Raw genomic sequence first — 26,803 nt, 5'->3', positions numbered from 1 at the left:
TTATTACCGCTGTTACAATATGTCCACATAGAGTGCTCAAAGGTGAGGATCAGAGTGTCGATTTATAAGGTGATATATTAAAAGGGTCAAATGAAGGGAAAATATTAATCTGAGAGTTATTGATATTTAAAAAATACTTATTTAACAGAATGATGCCCTTTCTTAGAATTATAGAATCATAGAATATTAGGGTTGGAAGAGACCTCAGGAGGTCATCTAGTCCAACTCCCTGCTCAAAGCAGGACCAATCCTCAACTAAATCATCCCAGCCAGGGCTTTGTCAAGCCTGACCTTAAAAACCTCTAAGGAAGGAGATTCCACCACCTCCCTAGGTAACCCATTCCAGTGCTTCACCACCCTCCTAGTGAAAAAGTTTTTCCTAACATCCAAACTAAACCTCCCCCATTGCAACTTGAGACCATTACTCTTCGTTCTGTCATCTGGTACCACTGAGAACAGCCTAGATCCATCCTCTTTGGAACCCCCTTTCAGGTAGTTGAAAGCAGCTATCAAATCCCCCCCCCCTCATTCTTGTCTTCTGCAGACTAAACAATCCCAGTTCCCTCAGCCACTCTTCATAAGTCATGTGCTGCAGCCTCCTAATAATTTTTGTTCCCCTCCGCTGGGCGCTTTCCAATTTTTCCACATCCTTCTTGTAGTGTGGGGCATAAAACTGGACACAGTACTCCAGATGAGGCCTCATCAATGTCAAATAGAGGGGAATGATCACATCCTTTGATCTACTTGCAGTGCCCCTACTTATACAGCCCAAAATGCCATTAGCCTTCTTGGCAACAAGGGCACACTGTTGACTCATATCCAGCTTCTCATCCACTGTAACCCCTAGGTCTTCTTCTGCAGAACTGCTGCCTCACCAGTCGGTCCCTAGTCTGTAGCAGTACAGGGGATTCTTCTGTCCCAAATGCAGGACTCTGCACTTGTCCTTGTTGAACCTCATCAGATTTCTTTTGGCCCAATCCTCTAATATGGTAAATAAACAATCTTCAATATGGTAAATAAACAAATGACAAATGAAACATTTCTGGCCATATTTCAGTACCTGTATTTGAAGATATTTTATAGTTCAATGAGGTTATACAAGCGATGCCTTATTGTGCAATAGCATGACATAAATACTAAAAAAACTTAATTCAAGGCCTTAAAGGCATGTGATATCTCGCTATTGCACTTGTCATGTTGTGTATCATTGCATTTGATCCAATACTAAAAGTTCACTGCCACTAGGACAAAATTTTCCTTTACCAGTTTTCTTTGAATTCAGATAATCCTGGATTTAAAAAAATCCCAGTGTTTGTAGAACATTCCAAATGGACAAATAGGGAGCCCAAGTAGTCTTTATTTGTAATGGAACTTACACAGAATGTTCAGTAGAGGTGTAAACTTCTCCACATCACTATCCCCACATGCTGCCACTGTATCTCAATTCTGACTTGGGAAGCCATTGCATGAAAAGCTTATATGCATGTGAATAAGGTAACCATAGTCAAAGGCTCTGTGCCACATTAATAATCCCCATGTCAGAATCATAATATGCATTGTTTTTATTTTTAAAATCAGCCTTAGAAGCATAGGGATTGCCATAATGGATCAGACCTGAAGTGAAGACCAATTGCATATCTACCCTGCAGAAGAGGTTACTCACTTTGTGCAGGAACTGCGGTTCTTAGAGATGTGTCCCCCTCTTGGTGCCCCTTGATCAGAGATTTTCAGTTAGCAATGTCTGTTGGGCCCATGCATGTGTCCTATGCCTCCTTGTGCCAGATATCGAGGCTATATGAACTGCCCTCAGTTCCTTATCCATCCAAACATTCCCTAAGGAACAGTCTGAAGCAGAGGGCAAGGAGGGAAGGTAGTGGAGCACCCATGGATACACATCTCAAAAAACTGCAGTTAATGTATGAAGTGAATAACCTGTATTTCTTCTTCCAGTAGTATCTCTATGGGTGCTCCACTTCAGGTGACTTCTGAGCAGCAACCCCCGGTGGAGAAGGAAACTTCGAAATAGAGTCCAGAACTGAAGATAGTACTGCAGAACCAAGTGCTGCATCGGATCTGACTGCATGGATCAGGACATAATGTTTCAAAAACATAAGGACTAAAGCCCATGTAGTGGCCCAACATTTTTCAGATACTGGCACAGTCTGTAGTAATGCCGTAAATGTTGCCTCAATTTGGTTGCAGACCAGAGAGTCCCCAGACTCTTAATAAACCTACCTGATACCAGATGAGCAAATATGGAGGATCTTTCTACTAGAAGATGGAAGCCTGATATTGCAGCCAGAAGGACCTTAACTGCACTAGTTGATAACCCTGATTTCTTTAGATTCAACAAATAATCCAGGTTGACTGAAAGGGGCAGCAAATCAGGCAGAAGGCAGCAACACCATCTATTTCATTTCTGCAGGTGCAGGTTGACCTCTTTCAACTGTTCAGTAATACCTGTTACATTTCCGTAGAGAAGGAGGATTCTAACCCCATGAGCCATGCCCTGAGGCGGAGAACCAATAGCTTGGGAAGAAGCACATGACCTGCATCCTCTGACAGGAGATGAGGCATGGTTGCGAGTTTGAATGACGGTTGGACACACAGGTAAAGCAGGTAAAGGTACCAAGCTTGTCTTAGCCAGGTCAGCACTATTAGAATATTTCTGGCTCTGTCCTGCCTGATATTGTTTATCACCTTTAATATCAGCAACACTGGCGGAAACACACAGACCAGACAGTTCTTCCAAGATAGAAGAAAGGCATCTCCCAAGGACTGGTGGCCCAGACCCTCTCTTGAGCAGAAAAGAGTACACTGCCTTTTCCTGGAGGTGGTGAAGTGATACACCTGTGGAAGTCCTCATTTTAGGAACATGTTGGGGAGAACTTGGGTGTCTAGCTCCAATTTGTAGACCTGCGAGAGGTGTCTGCTGAGGACATTCGTTGTGGTGCTCTGAATACCTCAGAGATAGACCACTGAGATTCGGATCTGATGAGCAATGTACCAGTTCCATAGCTTCATGACTTCAGGGCACAGAGAGGGAAATCTTCCTGCTCCCTGTTTGTTGATACAGAATGTGCAGAATACGTTGTCCGTCATGACCCAGATTGATTTATCCCTTATGAGGGGTAGGAAATGAAGGCAAGCCTTGACAGCCCTGATCGCCAACAGATTGATGTGGATACTGGTTTCTTGAGTTGTTCATCTGCCTTGATTTGTGCAGGTACTGAGGTGGGCTTTGCATCCCAATAGCGATGCATCTGTCGTTAAAGTCACTGATGGGGCTGACTGACAGAAAGGAATGCCTGCACAGATGTTGAGTTGGTTCTTCCATCAGTCTAACGAGTTCATCATTTGTAGAGGAACTGTCACCTCTCTGTCCAAGATGTCTCTGACTGGACAGTAAATTGTTCTAAACCACCCATTTCCTCAGCCCTCAGCTGGGGAGACCTAGTTGCTTTGTGGCCCAGTTCTGATTTGGTAGCATTTTACATCCACTTGGCACAGCTGGAAATGACTACCCAAGGTGTTGGATATTGGCAAGCCAGGCCCGAGACACTCTGTGATTCCAAGGATAAACTTCCTTCACCTTTTGCATGGCCACAAATCCCCGCCTTGCACATCCTCAACTGGACACTTTGAAAATGTAACATTTTCCTCGTACTGTATATTCTCTTCACAAGATCTAGGGAGCACAAGCTGACAGATGACTTGGATACTTTATTACAAAAAATCAAAACAAAAACTTACATAACTTGTAAAAATCCTCTCAGTGGGTTTGATATGTCTTCGGATCTCACATTCGTTTGGCTGAATGATTGTGATCCCATCATTGGAAAAGACATAAAACATATTTCCCACACTTAGGCCTTTAAGAAAAAAAAAAACAAAGCTAAATAAGCAGAATTTAAAACAACAACAACAAAACCACATTTCTAGACTTTTATTTTTGGAAGAACAACAAAAAAATCACTTTCCAGAAAAACTGGTAATTTGGATGCAGTTGGTGCATTCACAAAAATCAAACTTCATGTCATAACAAGGGCTTCAAGGTGTGAGGAAGGAGATACAGACACATTCAAAAACACATTGCTTTGGTGGCGGCAGTGACAAAGTTAGGGAAATATCCTGAGGTCTTCCATGATTATATCTGTGTCAGAATTTGAATGTGTGTGACATTCTAGCCTTGCCAAATCATGACTTTTTTTCTCTTTCCATTTACACTGGAAATAGTTTGCTAACTGTTATGCAACCAAGAAGGAACTGTCAGCTAAAAACACACACACACAAAAAAACCCCCCTCAAAGTCACACAGTTACAATTAATTTGACCTTTTGCAATTTGCAAATTGTAAAGATGAATAAAAGCATTGCTTGATTATTTCATGAAATACATTTTAAAAAAATCCATCCTGTATTCTAAAACCACCTGCGTGAACCAAAAATAGCCACCAAAACAAATACATTTTTGAAATTTTGCAAACTGTAATTCACAAATGTGGAATATTTCAGCATTGCAATAGCACTCATCTATCAAAACTGGGGCATTCCAGGAGCTTTTGAAAAACTGGCTCCTTCTCAGTGGATTTCTGGTGTAAGGTTACAGTTTCATATTTCTGTTTAGCAGAAATGCCCTACAACACTGATAGTTTCTTCTTCAGCTACATGCAAATGCAGTAAATAATATCTTAGAAAATGGATTAGGGAATCTTTTCAAACACTATACTCAGAAAGATCCCAACACTCTTTAAATTTTTATACCACCCGCTAAATAAATTCTTCCAATGGCCTTTGTTATCTCAGATAATGTTGATAGTGTACTTATCTGCCAAACTTCCATGGCACTGGTGATATAGAATTTTGTCTTTAATAAAATTTGCTCCATAGAAAATAAGGTCCTGATCCTGCAAACACTTAGAAACATGAGCAACTCCACACTACTGGGACTAGGTTCTCCTTAGATTAGCATCTATAAATCCTATAGGACTACTCACATCTAAAGCATTACTCCACATGCGTTAAGTGCTTCCAGGATTGGCGCCTGAATCATCATAGGAGATTTTTACAGCAAGAACTACGTATGATTGGGACTAACACAGTTTTAGCAAATTTCATAAAATATTTGCTGTATTTATTTAAATGAAATTTCAGCATGGGAGGGTGTTCCTTAAATCTAAACTATCTTGGTGTGAAATATCTGGCTTCAGAGTACAACTGCATGTAGAGAGACTTTTTAGCTTTTGATAGGTTTGTTGCTGCACTGAGAATCTGATGCTTTAAGATTAGCCTCTGAACCATACCACAGAAATACCCCAGTTAAGGCATCAAGCGGATACGGAAGCTGTGATCCTTGAAGGTGATGCCACAGTGAGGGACCATGCATTCTGAAAAAAGCATAAATGTTGAATTTCTACTCAGGCTCTACCTAAGGATTAAGTAGCTTGGTAGGTGCTAAGGGCTAATTTTCCAGAAGTACATTACCAGGCCATTTTGCCCAGCCATTATAGCCAAGAATCTACCCTCACTGCATGCACATAGCTCCCACTTATTTGAATGGGAACTGAGTGTATGTATTGGAGAGCAGAATTTGGCCCTTTGTGCAATGAGTGAACGAATTTTCATATGTAAAATAAAAGTTTCATTTTAAAAAGTGAAAACAGTCATGCAATAAATTATGACAATTGTGATAGATACATGTTATTATCTGCATGCACATTATTAGTGTTATTTTATTCAATGATTTGGTTAAGAATATGAATGCGCATTTCAGCTTTTAGTAGTCCTTAATAGCAAAAACACTGCTTGATAATGCCTTCAGTTCTGTGCAGATTTGGAGTTACTCTTCCAATTTACTTTAGTTACCTTGCAATGTTTTAACATCATGATCCTGAATCTACTTCCACTAAAGTCAGTGTGAGTTCTATGTCTAACTTCAATGGAAGCAGGACCAGGCACTATTTAAAACATTAAGATGTTTGTTGAAGATAACACTCTTTTCGAGGTTTACAGGATATTAAATTAAAATGCCCTTATGGTTAGTAATTTTCAATCCATCTTTTGAACACAAAAGTTACTTTTCACTAGTTAACCTTTGGAGTTCGACTGTCATATCAAAAACGTGCACCTCAGTCCTGACTGGTTTACACAAAGGAATGGTCCAATCGGTGTCAATAGGGCAATCCATGTAATGGTTTTCCTCATTCTAATCCAAATTGATTGAAGCATTTAAATAGCTAAAACTGGTAATACAAGGCTTTCATCTATAATACTGATGATTATTTGTGTGCTCTCCCTGTCCTCCCTTGCCCCAGACATAATGAAAAGTATTCCAGCTTTGAAAATAGTGTGACGATTAATTCTATATCTGAGCCACCCACTCTTCCATCCACTATTTTCACTGTACAAGATATATGCACATAAAAGCATTAATTATTGCATATATTTTCAATTCTATGTGAAACTGGCTGAGAATGCTGTGTGCACTCATTATATAACTGGGTTATAGTTGTGTACATGAAAACTTTTGAAAATATAGCCCTCTTTCAATGATCAACTGTAATTATTTTAACTCTGATTTAAAGCAAAAAGCTTGCTTCATGCAGCACAACATACAGTCATTAACTCACATCATTAGTTTACTGCAATATCTAATTTATTGTAATATGACAACATGAGAATTTGATCACCTTAATGCAGCGGTTCTCAGCTTGTTCAGGGAAAGCCCCTGGAGCGCTGGGCCGGTTTGTTTACCTGCCGCGTCCGTAGGTCCGGCCGATTGCGGCTCCCACTGGCTGTGGTTCGCTCTGTCCGGCCAATGGGGGCTGCGGGAAGGGCGGCCAGGACGTCCCTTGGCTCACGCCGCTTTCTGCAGTCCCCATTAGCCTGGAGAGGTGAACCGCAGCCAGTGGGAGCTGCGATGGGCCGAACCTGAGGACGCGGCAGGTAAACAAACCGGCCTGGTGCGCCAGGGGCTTTCCCTGAACAAGCAGTGGACCACAGTTGAGAACCACTGCCTTAATGGACTCAGCTGTACCCATCCTTTTGGTTAATAATATTTATTAAATCACCAGCTTTAATTTTAACAGCGAGGAAAAATAAGTTAAATTAAATGTAAAAAAAAAAACCCAAAAAGCCCTCTCTCTCATCCAGCCTTTTCTCTTTGCCAAGTTTTATCTCACTAAATTAGCTCCTTTCTCTACAATGAATTTGCAGATCGAATATTTTACAACTTAATTTCTAATATGGAGGGAAAGATTTATATAATCGTATTCTAAACACACAGTTATTTCAGGAACATTGATAGTAAATCTGCTATCACAAGCACTGTTTCTCCCTCTAAAATTCAGAATTTAATTTAGAAATGTGCAGGTTTGATTCTGATCAGTTTACAGTAACTACACTGTATTTAGTAGAACTATTATTCAACTTTACGTATTCCTTTAATTCCTTTATTCCTACACTTTTCTGTCTGCTTATTCTATGTAAAGTTATCTCAACCCCTCCCCTCGAGGATCTTTAAGGTAGAACATGGGATACACAGTATATAAACAACCATGCACCATTACATAGGTGACGCTTGACTGATTTAATTCAACAGCAATTTCAGATCTGAGCAAACTATACACTCGAATAGAGCAAATCTAAATGCCCACAGTGCAATTTACATGAAGCTCAGCAGTGGAGAAACAATCTCCATCATTGTGTATTACACAGTAGCTGGTGCTGAGTTGGGAATAGGGAACAACTGTCTCAGGACAATCTGCTCAAGTTAGTGATCCTGCCACTTCTAATGACCCAAAACCTAATGCTTTTACACATATGCCATCAGCACTACTGGAGAGAATGGGACAGTGGATACTCTCTGGGTGTTCATATGCAAGATGAAGAACTAGAGGTCACTGAAAACTGTCACTCTCCTTATGCCTCTAAAATCCTGAGGGCAAAGCCAAAGCAAAACAAAAAGCCCTAAGCCAAGTGAAGCAGTAAGATCCTCTCTTTGCATATGTAGAGGACCGGGTGTGAAGTGGTCCTCATACTCTCAGCTGGTAGGATGGAAATATATGCTTTGCCTGATGGCAGAAGGAAAGGATGCTTGTGCCAGATACATTAAGGAAATTGCTCAAGTACAATGTATTCACTGGTGAAGTCTCGATCCATAATGCTAGTAGCCTAGTATGATCTAGGCTTCCTTGTGTGGAAGCTACACAAATTAAGCCTGCACCCAATGCAATGCCAGCTTATGACTGAACTTTAAAAAAAACCCCCACCATTCACATCTTTTTAGCAGGTGTTTTATAGTCCAGGGGCCAATTTTTCCAGTGCACATATGCAAGATCCATGCAAGATCCAAAAAGTGCACAGAGCCAAATGTCCACATTTGTGCATGCAGTTGCCATAACTACGTATGCAAGTGGATAAACTGTAAAATATCCAGTTGGGGCACAACTGTTTAGATACTTTTGCATATTCATTTACTGCCATAGCATATGCAAATCAGTATGTAGATATATTAATACCAATTTTTGCACATAACTACAGTACTACACACAAGATCAAATCAAATATTGGCCACAAGTGTCTCCTAAAGGAGTTTGAGTCCATTAGCTACTTAGGATGCTTTTTTCCTCTAATTTAGCCTTCAAGTTACAGAAATTTTGACCTTGTGCAGGACACACTATAAATCTGATCAGATTAGAGTTCTTAATTGCCAATTAAAACAAGAAGAAATGAGGCGTCCTGTGCCCCGCATATCTTTAAAGGATTGGAGGGAGCAATAACTATGGTTTCACCCAACACATATGAACACAAGCAGTGGGTGTGTGTGGTTTACATAAACAGTTGTACATACTGTACTAGTAAAGAACAGGCCTAGAACAACATGAACCACATGTTTAAAAATGGAACATACTGAATTTATATCTTACATTTGTTCATTTGCAATAAATTGAGATCATAGTTGTTCTGGAAATTCTGTTAAGCTATTGATATTTGCTAAGAATCTGACATTAAATTGCATTAGTGATTGTTTCTGCCAAATCAAGAATTTCAAATGTATCATGATCACCTATTATTTTATAGGGAAAAAAAATCAAAGGGATTATGTCCAGGATTTAGATCACGAAAGTGACATATATTATATGAAGCTTAATCAGACAACCGTGAGAGCTGATAAAGTTAGTGGCAAGTCAGTGGAGAATGGCCCATTATGGAATTATTGAAGCAGACAAGCACATTATCACTACAACAAAACAACTTTACTGCAGTACCTTCCTCTCGCCACAGTATGTTTGCAACTGCAGCATCAGAAAATTGGGAAAGCCAGAAAATAATCAAGAAAAGAAAAAAAAACATACAATGTCAAAATTTTCATTGTAGCAGTTAACTGAATTAATACTCTGATTTTAAGTGAACTCTTTAATTTGTGAAAACTTCATAGCATTCATCCAGGCAAAGTATTTAATTTGAATAAAACATCAGGAAAAATAGACATTTCCAAAGTCAAACTTCTCCTTGTGGGAGAGTCCTGCAGTCCTTGCACTGGTAAAATTCCCATTACAATGAATGTGAGTTTTGCCTGCACCAAGACTGTAGGATCAAGCCTTGATGTACAAAATGTTCTCCTGAATGTAATTGTAGGTATGGTACAGACAGTGATTTCCTGTACATTTTCATTAAGCAATTATAACATCTTTCTGAAGCCTAGAAGAGATAGTTATACCAACAAAATGCTTCCCCTGGAAATGTTATGCAACAACAGTTAGGATTCAAACAACATCCTTAGGTATATTAATTGAATTTCAGTTTGTAATATTTCAAATTATTTCTCACCAGGATATAATTTCCCTTGCCCAAAGGTTCAAGTGAAAGTGACTGATATTTGCAAGAATACACAATTCTACTAAATGAACCAAGTATTGCCATGAGTGTGCGTATCTATTGTTAACATCTAATTCAGAATGTGGTGTATTTTTGGGAGGTGACCTAAGCAGCCCACACCTGTACAATCTGCAGAACCTTTAGAAGCGTCATTTGCAGAAGCACTCTGGAGAATTACCCCAAAGTGGCAACCAATCAGCTCTTCCGATATTGCAATTTCATGTTGGGTAGTGCTAATATAACACTGCTGCACTCTAACTGAAGATAGTGGCTAAGATTTGGATGGCAAAATATTTGTCTTTGTTATGGAAAATAATCTTAATATTTTAAAACCCATTTTGCTTCTTTTCAATGTGATACAGGAACACGAAAAAATTCAAGCAATCTGAACTGATGACATCCCTTAAAGTTAAAACAGTTTCACAGATCACTATTCTAGGCATCCAATATTTGTCTATTTTGAGTATTAATTGTCTTGAAAAAGGAAAAGTCTGTACAAACAGAACAATGAAATTTCATTTTTAAAATCAGGCAATCGTTAGAAGAAATCTCTGGGTTGTAGTCTTTTACAGCCAAAAATATTAGCAATGTGTTACTTTAGTAAAGCTATCTATGCTTATATCTCAACACAACCCTAACACACAAAAGACCCTCAACGATGTGATACAGTAAGTCGTCTATCATACCTCATGTGATATCTTCTCAAAATAGAGCCTGATTCTGTAATCACTATGTGGGCAGAATTCACCCTAGCTTCAATGGGAGTTCCACAGATTGTGTGGACTGATTCCAGGACCAAGTTGTAATTGCAAATATGTGATGCTTATTTTAGTGGACTAAAGAACACAAAGCAGATTACATTCAGGTTAGGCCTCTTCGTGTAAATCCTTACTAAGGCAACATTTCCATTGAATGTGTTCAGGTACACAATGATTAAAACTAAAGAGGGGAAATGGTAACTTCAGATAAACCACATAGCATTAGAACAAAAATAAACAGTGGGTTCCTAAAAAGATAAAGGAAAAATTAAGCTTACGAGTCTTCCTGGCTGAATCTTCGATGAAGAGAGACGATATGTCCTCATCCACTCCCACTTCATTTTTAGCAATGCATGTATAGGCACCGGTGTCTTCATATCGAACACTACTGATATGAAGTTCACTTCCATTTGCTGCAACGAAGACATCCATAAACTGTTCCTCACTGTGATAACACAGCTGTTCAAATGCCCTAGCTTCCTAAAGAGGCTTGTCATTACAGGCTTGCAAAATGACAAGTTTTTACCTGTGAATATTTTCCATGTTTAAACTGAGATTTTGAAGAGTTTGTGGATTGCTAGAAGATGGAAGTGTTTTCTTTTCCTAGTGTCAAATACAGACTTACCACAAAGAAATAAAGTGAAATTCCACACCCAAACAGAATGCAACATCTCACTTATTTGCCTCGAGTAAAACTTTGTAAAATTCCCCCTTTTTTTTGGTGCACAAAATAATACAAATACTACACATTTTTTTCATCAAACCAATGAAAAGCTGATTTTTCACCATTTTAGCAGAGGGTGTGAATGTTTTCTACACAATCCCACCTATTGTGTAGTTCTCCTATAATGCACTATCATTTAAAATACCCTTTTAACCGTGTGTTAGGTGAGGTCTCGTTTCGTTATATTTCTATTGCAAGTACAATTTACACATGATCCTGCTCGCTGTTAGCTTTTAAAAATGGGGGTCTAAAATTAGCAATGAGAAATAATTTCATTTGCAGATGTTAATCTGAAAAGGGAGATACATGAGTCTGAGCCTGATTCTCAATAGACTTGCATCTTGTGTAGTCATTTACACCTGTACAAAGTGAATGTAATATATTGCCTTTCTGATTGTCCCTGATTTAAACCATGAGCGAAGCAGTGGAGAATCAGGTACACTGTGTTTTAATAGAATGCTGTTATTGTTTATACCAAGCAACATTGTACTTTATGGAAAAGTCACTGGAGAAAGAGATAGAAAAAAAGAACAGAGGTCATGGAACATAATTTTCATACTTTTGTGACAGCAAAAGAAAAAGAACATCTATTTTTAGGTACAACATAAACCATTTAATTCCTTTTTTTTTAACAGTACATAAGTTAGCCAGAATTCTGTCCTTACCTAGGAGTGTTAGTTGTTTGGATAATTTTGGCATGATATCAATGCCATTTTTTAGCCAGGTAATTCTGGGATTAGGAATGCCTTCTGCGTGACATTTGAGACTTGCGGATACGCCAGGTTCCTGTGCCTGAGTTTCGGGATATACACGAATCACTGGTGGCACTGTGGAAATAAGGAATTGGTGATTTTAAACTAACCTGTCAATTGTCATTTCTCTTTGTGCTTTGTAATCCACTGACTTTGATCTCTGTTGTAGAAAAAGCCTGATCCAAAGGATTGTGAAATAAACAACATTCTCTTTTCCATTGTAAACTAGAGTTAAGGTTGCAGTGTAGAAAAATCATTACTGTATTCTGTTGACTGAATCAAAACAAAAATGCTCCAAAATTAACTTCAAGAGGTTATCCTTGAATCTGATTTTGTAGTCAAATCACCTTTGATTTTTTTGTTCACTAAGGCCTTAAACCAACTCCGACTGAAGTTATTGGAAAGACTCCCATCAGCTTCAATGAGAGTCGCATTGGGACCTAAGGGGATTACTCATGTGCTTAAAGTTAAGTATGTGCTGAAATGCTTTGCTGGCTCAGGGCCTAACGATCTTGCTCTCTAACAAACTGGAAACATTGCCCTGAAATTGGTGGGAGCAGAATTGGATTCTCTGCCTGCACTTATTCAACAAAAGGCACACAACTATTCAATATTTTTAATTATTAAGAATGAATTAAAATAAAATTGCTTAAATATTTACTACATAAGATTCTGAGCAAGTAGGCTATTTATAAATTATTGATTAAGTTGGAAGGTATCAAAAAATTGACAGGCTCTTGCAGGAAGCATTTGTGTACTGATTGGAAGAACTACTAATTATATTACAATTTCAAACAAGTTAATTGATTTTGAGTCATGTTGCGATCATTGCTCAATTCAACAAACCTTAGTATTACCCATTAACCATTCCTTCACTATCTACTCTGGTATGTTTAAATATTTTAAAATAATTTCATAAGTGTTTTTAAGTTTTTAATTATTTAGTTTTTCAGATAGGAAATTTTGGGAGTCAATGAAGTAACAGTTTAAAGACTCGCAATTCTGTAGGATGCATAGGCCCCAGGATGATAAAAGTACCTTCATCTAACAGCTGGTATAGAAGGAAACACCACCAAATGAACCTTATCTACGGCTTGTTAGGGTGCTTGATATCTGTCTTGGGGCAGTTCTAGTAATTAAGTTCAACACCACGCTCCTTAAAGCTTCTTTTTGATGAGCATAACTAGTGAGAGAAGATTCCATTCTCTTTCCCTTGCCTACTAGGTACCTAAAATGGGTATTGAGTTATCACCCCTGAGTAATCTTTTCAATGGAGTCAGACATGAAAGCAAGGCTTCAAGTCTGATTTTATGGATTTGAAAAAGACTGTTCAAGTGACTAGAGGCAATGAAGAAAAAAAGCCACTCCAGAATTTACAACAAAGGAATGTTTTTAGAGTCTACCTATGCATTGGGTATTTAGATTCATTTTATTTCCTATTCATAAAAAAGCACAGTGCACCATTAGTGCCCTGTCATCCATGGCAATAAGTAACACAAACCACAAGTACTTTTAACCAGACTGACAAGCTTAGTTTCTGACCCTGCCATGTCTACTAATCATAGTCTGTCTAGAGGTATAAAATGGTTTAGATTTCATATTTCAAGAGAGCTGTGTGTAGAGGCTACTATAAAAAGCAAGCTTAGTTTTAGTCAATTAACATTAGAAGGGTGCAGTTCCTAAACAAATGGATTTATTGGCATTTGACTTAATCCTCCTCCTATTAAAATCAATGGCAAAGCTCCCATTGACTTCCGTGGGTGTAGGATCAAGCCATAGGATAGGAAAGATACATATTTTCTAATATAAATTATCCTGGGTTTTTTCAGCCCATTTCCTGCTCAAACGGCCTTTTAACTTTTGACTGCTCAAAGGACACTGTTGTGATAGGGATCTCCAAGCATGTCTGATGATTTCAGATTTTATTTTGGCATGGCAATTGCTGGATTTCTTTTGTTTAATGCAAAGCCTTAGGGTTAGATAAAGGCACACTACTTAACAAAGCTGAGACTTACTGGTCTCATCAGTAGGCTGCAAGCCAGAAACTCCTGAGCAGCAACCCCAGTCTTGATATCAATTCCCCATGTAGCTTTCAACAAACCCTTTAAAGTTCTCTGATTCAGTGTTCCCACCTGTGAAATACATAATCACCTCACTGAACTTTTATGAAGACCTGGAGTGCAGTGTTTGTTTCATGGAGACACACAAAGGGTAACATTTTCGAAAGAGCCAAAGTGATTTAGGAGCTTAAATCCCATTTTCAAAAGCATCTAAGAAGCCTAAGTCCCATGACAGTCAATGAGGTTTGTTTTGATTCCTAAGGGCTAGATTTGCTAAGGTATTTAGCCTCCATGCAGATAGTTGCCTTGCCGGACTTTCAAAAGCACCTAAGCAAGTTAGACACCTGTCAACTGGCACACAAGCATTTTGAAAAGCCCACTAGGCACCAATCTTCTTTGTCAGGTGCCTAAATGCCTTTGAAAATCTGCCCTTTAGAAGCCTGAGTTTCACTGAAAGTTAACGGGATTTAAGCTCTTAAGTACCTCACTTCTGAAAACAAGACTTTCGCTCCCAAGTCAGTTAAGTGTTGCAATGCTGAGAAAAGAAACACTGAGATACCTTTAAAAATCTGGGCCTAATTCACTTTTGAAAATGGGACTTAAACTCCTAAGTCACTGAGGTGCATGTGAAAATCTTACCCTAAATCTAGTGGTGCTGTCTCAAGCAATCATTCTTTAACACATTCATAGCACTTTCTGAATATTACCTAGTTACCACTCACAAAAGCTGTGTAGATTGATTAGGTGTCATTGTACTCTATTGTACTACATCATTCGGGGATTTATCCAATTCCCATTTAAGTTAATGACAAAACTCTCACTGACTTCAAAGGTGCATGTTTAAGCCCTCTATGAACAGGGTACTAATGAACAAAGCAGAGGTTACTTGGATCTTCCTATTTCTTCACGTTGCTTACTTGGATTAAAGGCATTCACGTACTTTATTAGCAACCAGAGACTAGAACAAATTTACACTGCCAAATGTAGCCACTAGGTATCCTAGGCACTGAATCAATGTACTACACTAAAACTGGCTTAATTTGAAATTATGGCCTGCTGCACATCTTTCTCAGAATGGTTAATAAGGGAATCACATTACTCTCTCACCTTCAAAATAGAGAGCATCTACTCCTGATTTTTCCCCACACTTTGCTTCCTCTGGCCCCATTTTAACATTTATTGCCTTTCTCGTTTCTCATCCTAATTCATTATACAGGCAAGTCATTATGTGCAACTGGTTTATGATAACCGGTAAACTACAGACTGCACTTCTATTGTCCTTGCTACAAATTAGTACTGTCCAGGTAAGCACATTTGTTCTTAAACTGGCAAAGATATCAGCGTAAGACTTTGGAATATATGGACTATAGTTTGCCATTTCCCTTTGTGAATATATATCTCCAAAATGATACTATGTCTACAGCAAAAGGCAACATAAAAATGCCATTATATTAAACAAAGTTGTAAAGGAACAGGACTCATGCAATAGAGAGATTCGCTAAATAGACTTGTCTGCAAAGGGCCTGATTCTGCCATCCTTACTCATGCCGTCTTACGTTGTGAGTAGACCCATTCATTTCTGTAGAAGAGCTCACAGTAATAAGGTGCAAGTCGCTATGAATAAGGATGACCAAATCAAGCCCCAAAGCAATACATTGCTGCTACAGTATATATGTGCTTTAGTGATTATTTTAATGAATGGATTAATCATTCCTCATATGTTTTAATTCTTTCAGTTCGCAAATGAAAAGGCTCTGCAGCCCTCTCTCTTTTCAGTTAAATGCCACACAACAAAACATTGCATTGTTCAAAACATGTCTCCACTGCTGGCAAATTCTCCTAGAGGATCCTCATAATTGAGCTGAAGAGCCAACTACCTATGGAAACTGTATTCAAGGAACACATTATTGTGAGTTATGCTGATGTTTTTCAGAGCATAGAAACAAAGGAAAATTATTCTCTACACCCAGCGGTCTCTTGATTTGCAAACTATCAGTTTTTGTAGCTGATTACAATTTTACAAGTGTCTTTATCCTCAGCAAAATCTTTTTGTTAGAAATGATAAACTGCTTTTTCTCCCACTAAACTCAACATATGCAGTACAGAATTTTCATGTGATTTCAGGAAATGGAAAAGAAAAAACATTTCCAAGTACTCTTCCTATCAAAGATCTATTTGCAAGGACAATGTGGATGGATTGGTTTTAATTTTAGATCCTTCAGCATGTTCATTTCTTCATAAGACATTAGGAGCAAGCTAGTGTATGTATATTTGCTCTCTGCTTTTGCCACTGCTATACAAATCATGAGATACAGACACATCAGATCACACGTTACATGTGCCACATAGCCACTACATATGGTGTTGAGATTTTTGTGGCAGGTGCCTTTATGCTTGTGGCATAAAGGATGTTAGCTGACATAGTTTATCCAAGCCCGTATATCCTTCCTTGTACTAGCTTTCTTATGCATACACATCAAAACTAGCATCAGACTTTATTTACATTTCACTGTTAATAAACTCTTTGACCATGTCATTGGTGGTATTTCTAAGTGTGCCTTAGGTAAAATGTGATCACGATTCATCACTGAATTTGGTCTGCTGGTTGGATCATTAGCTTCCCTGGTCTGGGCTAGGTACCAATGGGGAGTGTGATGTGAATGCTGATCAGTTCCCCCCAAGCCATATTAATACTGCATATGTGGAAATGCTAACCATATACCACCCTTGATGTTTCCTATGAGAGGGGACTCACAGTCTAAACTGGAAGTCAGGAAATGCGGGTTTCATTCCCGGCTCTGCCACTGACTTTCTGCTTGACCCTGGATAAGTCATTCAAATTGTCTGTGCCCTGTTTCTGCCTACGTAAAATGGGGACAATGCTTACTACGTCATAGGTCTGAGTCTTCATTCATTAATGCCTGTGAAGTGCTCTGAGATCCTTGGGAATCATTTACAGAACTGCAAAGTTATGAAACCATTAGCCTGCACCCAGGGGCTGATGTTAAGAAAAATGCAGCTAAACATTGCACTGAGGTCCCCAAGCCTCGGATTACAAAAACAAGAAGACAAAGGCCCACATCCACCATGATCCTCAAAAGCCCTGTAGGGTGCCACCTAACCCTGGAGTTGACTACATTTCTGCTGTTAAAGTTCTTGAGGTGCTTAGGGTTTCTGCCTCTGGGTATATGCACTGCTGCCTTTGTTCTGGAGCGTGAGGCCTAAGCCCCAGCAGATCCTCAAAGTAGGTATACTAGATGTTGCCCTGCCTATCTCACCTGTGGGGCCTCACCCAATAGGCGTTCTCAGAGCATGCCTAACTTCAGACAAAATGTGCTGGTGGGGGGTGCGGGTGATAGAGTAGGACTCTCTTATAGCCTTTAACCCAATGGTTAAGGCACTCATCCAGGACGTGGAACTATGGGATATTCCGAGGTGGAACTATGGGATATTCAACTCCTGTTGAAGCTGCTCCATTAATAAATAAACATGCACTGAGCCAGAGAGAGACTGAGACTGACTCATTAGTCCTGTGGCTAGGGCACTCACTGGGGAGGTAGGAAACCCAAACTGAAATCCTTTCTCCTCATCAGGCAGAGGGGGGAATTGAATTGGGGTGCCAGCATCCCAGGTGAGTGGCCTTACCTTTGGAATAAAGGTTATAAGGGAGCCCCCCCCCCCGCTACCCCTTCGCCCCCTCAACCAGCTAGTTTGTATGGAGTTAAGTATTGTCTCTGCTATTCTTACAAGACACAGCTTAGGCACCAGACTTCAGGAGAGGTCCACGGCTCTGGATCTCAAGAGAAAATAGGCACTTCCCTCCAGCTCAAACTTAGGTACCTAATTTCTTAGGCATGGGGATCAGGTTTAGGAGGACACATCCCTCTCCTCAGCATTTGCTATTGGCTGTGTTAGGTTGCTCCCCATCTGAAGTGCTGGCTTTGGTGGATCCCATTCTTAGACAATTCTCTTTCCCCATGCCTCATCCAGGGTTCATGGAGTCCACTGGGTGGCTAAGCATTTAAAAGCTTGATGCTGCAATGCTGAGCATTACAGCCCCTAAGTCCCTTTGTGGATTTGTGTCAAGAACAATAACGTCTTTGAAGCATGGTTGGGTCAAAAGCAACAACAAAAGAGCCTAACAGCATGCTACAAAGCCATAGAACCATTAATATATCTTACAGCTGAAGCTTCCTGTAATGGAAGTATATGTGTGGTGTGTCATTAGAGGCAAAACAAAATTATCTGACCTAATGAAGTAGAAAACCAATCAAATAATTGAAAGAGAGGCCTGAGGAAACATGTTTTTCTTTCTTTTGCTCATATATATTTGGATAGAAAGGGAAACATTGTGTTACAATTAGCAGTAATGTGAAACTAAACCTATGTTTATTCTAAGATTCAAATGAGATTCTGGAAAGGATCTTTGTCTTCAGACAGTGACATTCTCTCTGGAATGCAGCCATCTTCACTGTGACAAAAAGGGAACTAGTGTGAACAGTTTATTAACGTGGTTGGGTGAAATGAAACGTTTCCAGAGGTGGATTTGCAATAAATGAGATTATCCTGTAATACATTTAACTAACAGAGATCGGCCCGAAACTAAACCCTGCATTTGAACAACATTTAACTTTGGGAGATGTTTGGATCTGGATTAGGATCTGAACTTCATGATTCATGCCTATCTTTAACCTAATCAATGTGGCATCACATGGCAATGTTACATTCCTAAAAGAGACAAAGGAGATTCCTGAAGTTAATCAGAAGATTGGTGTTTCTGGTTGGATGGAGTATACACTGGGGCCAAAGGCATTTCCTTGTATAAAATTAAGTGGAGAAAAAGAACAGAGGAAACATGTTTTGAAAACTGGAACTGCGCATGCTTATTGGGTATAGTTGTAACTATGCATTTAGAACTGTTGCATATATGTGCCAGGATGTGACAGGGGATGTGTTAAATCAACACATCATTAAATAGGAAAGCAATGACTGACTGAGTGCAAAGGAAAGAAATAATACAAAACCGGCCTGGCATGTTAATCGTGGAATGATTTAGAGTAGCAGAGCAGAACATAAGTTTGTTCCTTTCTTTGTTGCTTGCTGATATTGCCAAATGAGATCTGAAAGAGGACATGAAGGCCTGCAAATATACTAAGTACCACATGTGCCCTTGAAGAAACAACTTCATCCCCCCCTGCTTCCATCCTGCTAACAGTATTACCGGCTGCTGATTTAGGCAGGTGCTCAAGAGATTGCCACCTTTCTTTTCATTAGGATCCTTCAGAACCTTCTGCTTTTTCACAAAAGTGTGTTGCTTTATCAATAATCCTAATCCAGACAAACGAAGACCAACCACATAGCACTATTACATTACATTTGATTATTCAGACCCCATCAACCCAGAGCGTAAATTTGAGGATATTGTTTTTCCACTTAATTTAGCTTCAGCCAAAATACTATTTAGGATGTATCAATAATAGTCTTCGAAAATACCTTAAAAATGGTCATTAAACCTGGAAGGATGAGGAACGTTGTTTCTTTGTCTACTTACAGTTAAATGCATCTTCACTGCTTTAATAAACCAGATGTGTTGTAAAGCATTCAGTTGCAACAGACTGAGGCCAAATACACTGCAATGTTTCGATGCCCCTTTCTATCATGGTTTTCTCAAAAAGAATACACTTCATATTTCTGAGGTATTACCTCCTTGGGTATTACCATCTGTAGGGATTTGGGTTTTGTAACAGGAAAAATGTCAGTGGTTCAAATATTCCCTTCGGGCTGCATTGTGGTCATGAATAGAGTCAGTTGCAAATATACCAGCTAAATATTTTTCTCATTTTGAATTTGCTGATTTGTCAAAAATCAAAAAGTTCCATGGGGACAGTTTAATTTCAATTAAGTTCTTATGGAACCCAGGCTGGGTTATGGCAGAAACCAGCCTGCCAGGCAGGTTTTCCTTCTAGCTTGTGTGCCTGAGTCTTCAGCAGCCTATGATTCCTTGGAAGCCCACACTTTCAGGATCTGAGGGTTCCCGGGTCCCATGAGGGACTGACCCAGCATCAAGGTTCCATTGCCTTTCATGGAGAAATTCCAGGATTTGGGGTTATTTTCCCAAACTGGGACAAAACCAAATTTCAGAATATCAGAATCCTCTGTGGAATGGAATTATCTTTCTCTGCCCATCTCTAGTATGCTAGAGTTGCAGTAGAAGGGTGCAGGGAGCTACCATGAAGAGTTTAAATCAGTGGTGTTCAAACTTTTTTTCTGGTGACCCAGCTGAAGAAAATTGTTGATGCCCATGACCCACTGGATGAGGATGGGGATGAGGGATTTGGGGTGTGAGAGGGGCTCTGGGCTGGGGCTGGGGGTTTGGGTGCGGGAGTGGGGGTCAGGGCTCTGAACTGGGGCTGCAGCTCTGGGGTGAGGTTGGGGATAAGGAGTTTTGGGTGTAGGAGGGGGCTCCGGGTTTGGGGGTGCTCAGGGCTGGGGCAGGGGATTGGGGCCTTACCTCCAGTGGCTCCCAGTCAACGGTGCAGCAGGGCTGCAGAGGCAGGCTTCCCACCTGTACTGGCACCATGGACTGCAACAGCCAGCAGCAGGTCCGGCTCCTAGGTGGAGGTGTGCAAGCGGCTCCGTACAGCTTTCGCCCGCAGGCACCGCCCCCCAGTTCCCATTGGCTGGGAACCAAGCAATGGGAGGGTGGAGCTGGTGCTCGGGGCGGGGGCAGCACGTGGAGCTATTGAAGTCCTCAAATCATGAGGTTTAAACCACTGGTTTAAATAGGTACATATAAGACATCACTGACATATCTGACTGCTTCTAACATTCCCCCTCTGCCTATGGGCATGAGGGGTACAGCGGGTTTACCTGGTGGAGCTTCATGGCTCCAAAGGTGTGCAATCATTTGGGTTGTGAGCGCAATCAAGATTCAAGCCTCCTACCTACGTGTTTCACTGCAAGCAGCAGCAGGTGCAGGGCAGTGGGAATCACATGCTACCCTCTTCTGAAGCATTGCTGTTGCTGAGTGCAGTACCCTGGCACTCCTAAGCCATTCTGCCTGCAAGTACCCATGTAGGCAGAATGACTCATGGGATCTCAACTCAGCAGCTACAGTTCTGCTCCTTTCCTCTTCTCTGCTTCCCTGGGGAATTTCCAGAATTTCTCCCTAACTGTTAAGTAAAAAGACAAGAAATTCCTGAGATGTACTGTGTCTTGGGACCCCCACAATGTCTTCTTTTGATGAAGCAGCATATTTCTGTCATCAGTTTTTGTTCCATTGCCCCAACATCAGATGCTGCAACAAGTAATCACTCAAGTATAAAAGCAGAGTTTTAATGATGTGGGAGAGTAGCCAAGCACATTAAGAACTACAACAAAGCAGCTTTGCAAAGCTCAAGAGCTCACATGGGAATACGGGACACTGTGTAAGTCAAAGATTTCTACAGACTAGAGTATTACTAGGTCAAACTTGTGGTTCTCTTTGACATGAGTGCACATGACTTTAATATTAGTATTTGGGGAGGGCACTTTACAACATTACAAGGCAAACGAAGATGAAAGTTGTAATGTGAAGCCCTCCTTTCGATAAGAAAAACTTCAGAGCTAATCTGCAAAACTCTCCCCCACCCAGCACGTTCATCCACAAATACCACACATCCCTCCCAACAAGTTACATCTGAGAGACAAGCTTGAGTATGCCTCTCATTAGAGCCACTGACTGAAAAATCCCACTTCCTTTAATCTTTGCATTTAGGTTTTAGTTTCAAAAGCCTTTGGGCCTTGAATTCTAAGTAATGACAAAGTCTACATTGTTGCCTGCCAACTAAACTCCATTCAAAGCTCATAATACATCATATAATGTACAAAAGATTACGTTGTTAGTCTGCTTTTTTCCCACCTGCCAGTCATCTCACAAGTAACATTTTGAGAAAGGAAACCTATTCTCACTCATTCTAGTTATCTTTATTCTAAGACATTGCAAGTTACCATACCAAAAGATGAGAAATTATTGTCCATAAACATTAGGATAGATTCCAGTCAAACGACCTGCAAGCTCCTTCCATTTGGCCTGCCCCTGTGTGTTGTATGATCTTGCAACAGAATGAACTGTCATTTGCAGGGGAAGGGGAGGAAGAAAAAAAAAGCACCTGAGTCCAGTTAAACAATCTTTCAGAGACGGCTGGGCCTACATAAACCAAACCAGCTCATTCTGAGAAGATGAAAGGAAGATGAGGCAACCTTCTGGAAGAATGAAGCAGTTACCCAGGGAAAAAACAGCTCCAGAAAAAGGCAGGTGAAGATACAAACAATGCTGGGAAAAATATAGACAAAGTGGTTGAGGTAATATCTTTTACTGGACCAACTTCTGTTGGTGAGAGGAACATGCTTTTAAGCTACACAGAGCTCTTCTTCAGGTTTGGAAAAGGAACTTAGGGTGTCACAGCTAAATACAAGGTGGAACAGATAATTTAGTATAAGAAGTTAGCACATATTCTAAGGGACCATTCAAGGTGAAGTGGCCTTTAACATCCTTGGAGTCATAGGACAAAAAAGAGGGTTAGTGGATTACAGATTGTTGTAATAAGCCATAAATCCACAGTCTTTATTAAGACCATGATTTTTAGTGTCTAGCAAACTTATGAATTTGAGCTCTCAGCTCATCTTCTGAAAGTGTTGTGCAGGTTTCCTTGGAGCATGGGGACTAATAGGGCAGATATAGAGTGATTGCTTTGTGAAAAGTGTTCACCCACAGGTGATAGGCTATTTTTGTCTTATTATTTTCCTGTGTGAGTTCATTTGAGAGCATAATGGTTGTCTGGTTTCACCCACATAGTTATTATTGGGGCATTTAGTGCATTGGATGAGGTATATCACATGTTAGGCATGTGTAGGACCCACAGATCTTGAAAGGTGTGTTGTGGGGGATGGTGATCATTGTAGCAGTGGAGATATGTTGAAGAAAAAGATACTGAGCTTGGGGACAGCTGGCTGCAGGCTGTGGCTTACCTCCCCAGAAATCTGTAGACTTGCCATAGAGAAAAGAGAACTACTCTCCTCCCCAATCCCACTTTTCTTTGTTGGTCAGGGTATCTTGGCCCACCAGATGATAGCTTGGAGACAGACCTCCCTGAACTTATCCACAAGGCCCCTACCCTGATCATACTTAAGTTTCCCAAGAGCCCAACTATGGCTTTAGTTGACTTGCATAAAAATTCCTATTTATTATTTCACTTTGCTTTAACCTCCACCTACTGATCTGTCTGTATTTTTCTGTCCTTCGCTGCTCTCAGGCTATGTCTCTTTTTGAATGTCTGGAAAGTGCACAGCTCATTAAGGATGCTCCTGTAAAAATAATTTGTTGTGACAAAATATTTCCACAAAACTAAAGCCCTTAAAATATCAGACACACAAGTATTCATTCAGGTGGAGTGGAGTAAACACAGCTATATTTTGCAAAAAATTTGATTCTCTGGCCAAATTAATATATTGGCTGAAGCTAGAGTGTATCTGTCTGTGCACTAACAATGATCATTTTCAACAGTGCCAAGAGAATATGAAACGCTATCAAATCCAGACAGTAGTAGTAACATCCACTTTGCACATGGGGGAAGTAACATCCACTTTGTAAATGATGGCACAGGGGAAAGGCTCTGGAAAATCAGGCCCAGAGTGTTTAAACAAATTGTTACATTGCATGAGTTGGGGAGCTAAGGGCCTTCTAAAGGATATCCATGTGTGGGGCCAAAGTCTGAATCTGATGCTCAAGTTGAATATACCTTACTCACTGTGTATGAATGAAGTCACTGAGCCAGATCCACCAGTTCCTCAGTAGCACCGATCAGCCAGACAGTTGCCTTAAAGGGACGGCCGAGGATTAGCCAGTGGTGAAGAGCTGACTCTTTCACTCCTCCTTCCTCCAGGTATGGGACAGTTAAGGGCAAGGAGGAATTGGGGCAGAATGCTCTTATGCTGTTTTAAACTATGCTGGGGGCCAATCCAGCCACTAGCCTTGGGAAAGCAAAAAGGTGATTCACAAGTGAATATAAGCTCTTCTCTGCTGGAGATCTACTCCACAGCACTCTTTAAGAAGTAAGGTGCTATTACATCAGAGTAAGAATGTCAAAATCTGTCCCTACGTGATCACTCAGAAAGATGTTTATAGTTGTTGAATAGTTCCACAGTGTTGTTGAATAGTTCCTCTTCACTGTGGAATCCAAAGAGCCAGATTCTTAGCTGGTGTAAACTGGCCTCAATGGAACTATGCTGATTTACACCAGCTGATAGTCTGACCTATACCAAATAATTGGCTTTAAGAGTATTGTGCTATCATGGTATATTTATTTAAGCATTCCAAACTATTTAATACAACAGGAATCAGTTTCTGAAATATGAAATTAGTGATCTGAAGTAATACTCCTACCGATAAAAATAGCCATTTGTCCACACTATGCTGTGAAGCACTACAGCTTAATACAAGAAAATACCATAGTATACTACCAAACATTTTGTTTGTTTTATAATGACTGATAGGCTTTAGGAGGCAAAACTAACTCTATAAGGCTAGATATATCTAACGAATACTAACATAGCACAGTATGATGATGTGAATGTGCAAACCAAGAGCTGTGTTTTTTCCTTTTACAGAGAAAATTCGACATGCTCCATTTCATAACTCTGTGAGAACAAGATTAACATTCAGCATTGCTTACAGGAACGTTTTCAGTGGATTGTCATATATGCCATTTACTAACCATTCACCTGAAGGATGTGGGTCTGATACAGCTCTTCATAGCCGTAGGCGTGACAGGTGTAATTGCCCATGTGAATAGTTGTTACCTTGGTGATGTAGAGGGAATCATCTTCTCCAAAATCCTATAGGTAACCAAAGACAAGAAAGAGGCCTTATTTAGCAAATTTATTTTAAACGTCACACAAGACTAGGCTATCTTTTTCAGCTTGTTTTGATAGGATCTCAACTTGGCAACACAACTTGAATTTTCAGTAGTAAATTTTGGAATGCATAAATCAGTATGTGGGAGGAAATGAGTGACAATTTATGAGTAAGATGATGCAACTAAAGTAATTCAATTGAGTGTGAACTTTTTTGCTTGGTGTTAAAAAGATGCTTGATGCTTGTAAAAAGATGACAGTCTCCAGCCATCTATCAGTAATTTATAGTGGAATTTAATATCTGTCTACTAAGGTTATAAAGCAATCTCTAACTTCTGGGTGAGTTAAAGACCGTTTGGATCTATGCTGATCGCTAACACAGTGCATCTTGACCTAGAGTCTCGATGAGAAAGAATTGAAACTATCAGTTATCTATAAAACACCTTATATCAAAAAGGATTTTAAAAACAGCCTAGTTAGGAGGTAAGGAGAAAGAGCATTTCTTTCAAAAATGTTTTGATATTTTTAATTGGTTATGTGCCTTTCCCTAGCTGTCATCTGCAGCAGCTTTACTTATATTTTCTCCATGTGTAAGTTAAAATGAAAGTTATTCCAGAGAATTCTCATGTCTGTGTTGCTAGGTTTGGGTATCTGGATATTTTGCCCTTGTGCTCTGCTTATCAAGTTATTGCAAGTGATCCCAAACAGGACTATATTGGGGAACAATATACACAGCAGCTTCTTTTCTCTCTTCATTAGCATTCAGACTTCTGCTGCTCTAAAATGTTTACACTTTTATGCAAAACCCAGAAGGAAACACGTAAAAAAACATAGTTAATTAGCTCAAAGAATGATTTTTCCTTAATTAGCTCAATGCATGAAGCATGCTAAATGAAATCCTTTGCAGAATTTCGCTGGAGAAGTACAGTAAAATTTCATGCTATGTAATAAGAGGAATACAAAATAAATACAACAGGATGAATAATAAACAGGGATGCAAAATTACTCCACTGGTTAAAACCCAAGAATGTTTGACCAAACTCCAAGTGTGGCTGGACGAAGGAAAGCTGCATATGCAATGTGCAACAGGAAAATCCCCACAGGAAGTTTTATCCGTTATGACAGCCTTTTTAAATACTCCCATTCAGAATAAAATACAATCCATCTGGTTTGTTTGATATGATCTTGAAAACATACAAAATTTAGTTAAGGGGCCAAATTCTGAGTTACATGTGTCAAACCCTCATATAAGTGAGAACAGTGGAAATCTATGTAGGCCAAAATGTGTGTCTTTGTTCAGGACCAGTGGAGAAAGTTTCCATAGGGATGGGACAGATGCATCCAATGCTGCCCCCCAAACCACAGGCCTGGAGGTGCTGAGGGAAGCTAAGGTCTTGCAGTCAGCAGACTTTACCCCGAGCAAGTCCTTTATCCAGATCCTTCCAGCCACAGTTACTGGGCAGGAGGGCTCTATCATCTCCCATTGCAGGACTGCCACCCCAAGTGTTTCAAAAATTGAGTCAGGATCTCCTACCCTCCTCCAGTCATGAGATTGGTTTTAAAATAATGAGATTTATTTTGTTTTCTGGTTTATTTGTCTTTTTTTATTTGTTTTCTGGTTTCTGAGCCACTAAGGTTCCCTTCTTCATAAAGATTTTTCTCTGCAACCATGAGGGTTAGAAACTGACTTTATTACAAGGTGGAAGCTGAGATTCCCATTCAATCTCTTGATTCCAGA

General features: G+C 39.8%; 1 protein-coding gene across 4 annotated transcripts in view; it reads right to left on the bottom strand.

Annotated features, from left to right (window-relative positions):
• The window catches only part of FSTL4 (follistatin like 4), a 775,101-nt gene that overhangs the window by 27,068 nt on the left and 721,230 nt on the right, over positions 1–26,803 (bottom strand). For 3 of the 4 annotated variants that reach the window (XM_073355595.1, XM_073355597.1, XM_073355596.1), the window contains 5 exons: positions 24,927–25,047; positions 12,026–12,187; positions 10,915–11,049; positions 9,269–9,295; positions 3,754–3,872 (listed from right to left, as the gene is read on the bottom strand). In XM_073355595.1, the coding sequence (XP_073211696.1) occupies positions 3,754–3,872; positions 9,269–9,295; positions 10,915–11,049; positions 12,026–12,187; positions 24,927–25,047 (564 nt within the window). The remainder of the gene's footprint in view (positions 1–3,753; positions 3,873–9,268; positions 9,296–10,914; positions 11,050–12,025; positions 12,188–24,926; positions 25,048–26,803) is intronic. The other variant, XM_078853995.1, reaches the window with a different exon arrangement.

The sequence above is a fragment of the Lepidochelys kempii genome, chromosome 8, assembly GCF_965140285.1.
Source record: "Lepidochelys kempii isolate rLepKem1 chromosome 8, rLepKem1.hap1, whole genome shotgun sequence".
NCBI classification, from domain to species: domain Eukaryota; kingdom Metazoa; phylum Chordata; order Testudines; family Cheloniidae; genus Lepidochelys; species Lepidochelys kempii.
Note: the sequence above shows the minus strand (reverse complement) of the source record. Positions and strands in the feature narration are given on the sequence as shown.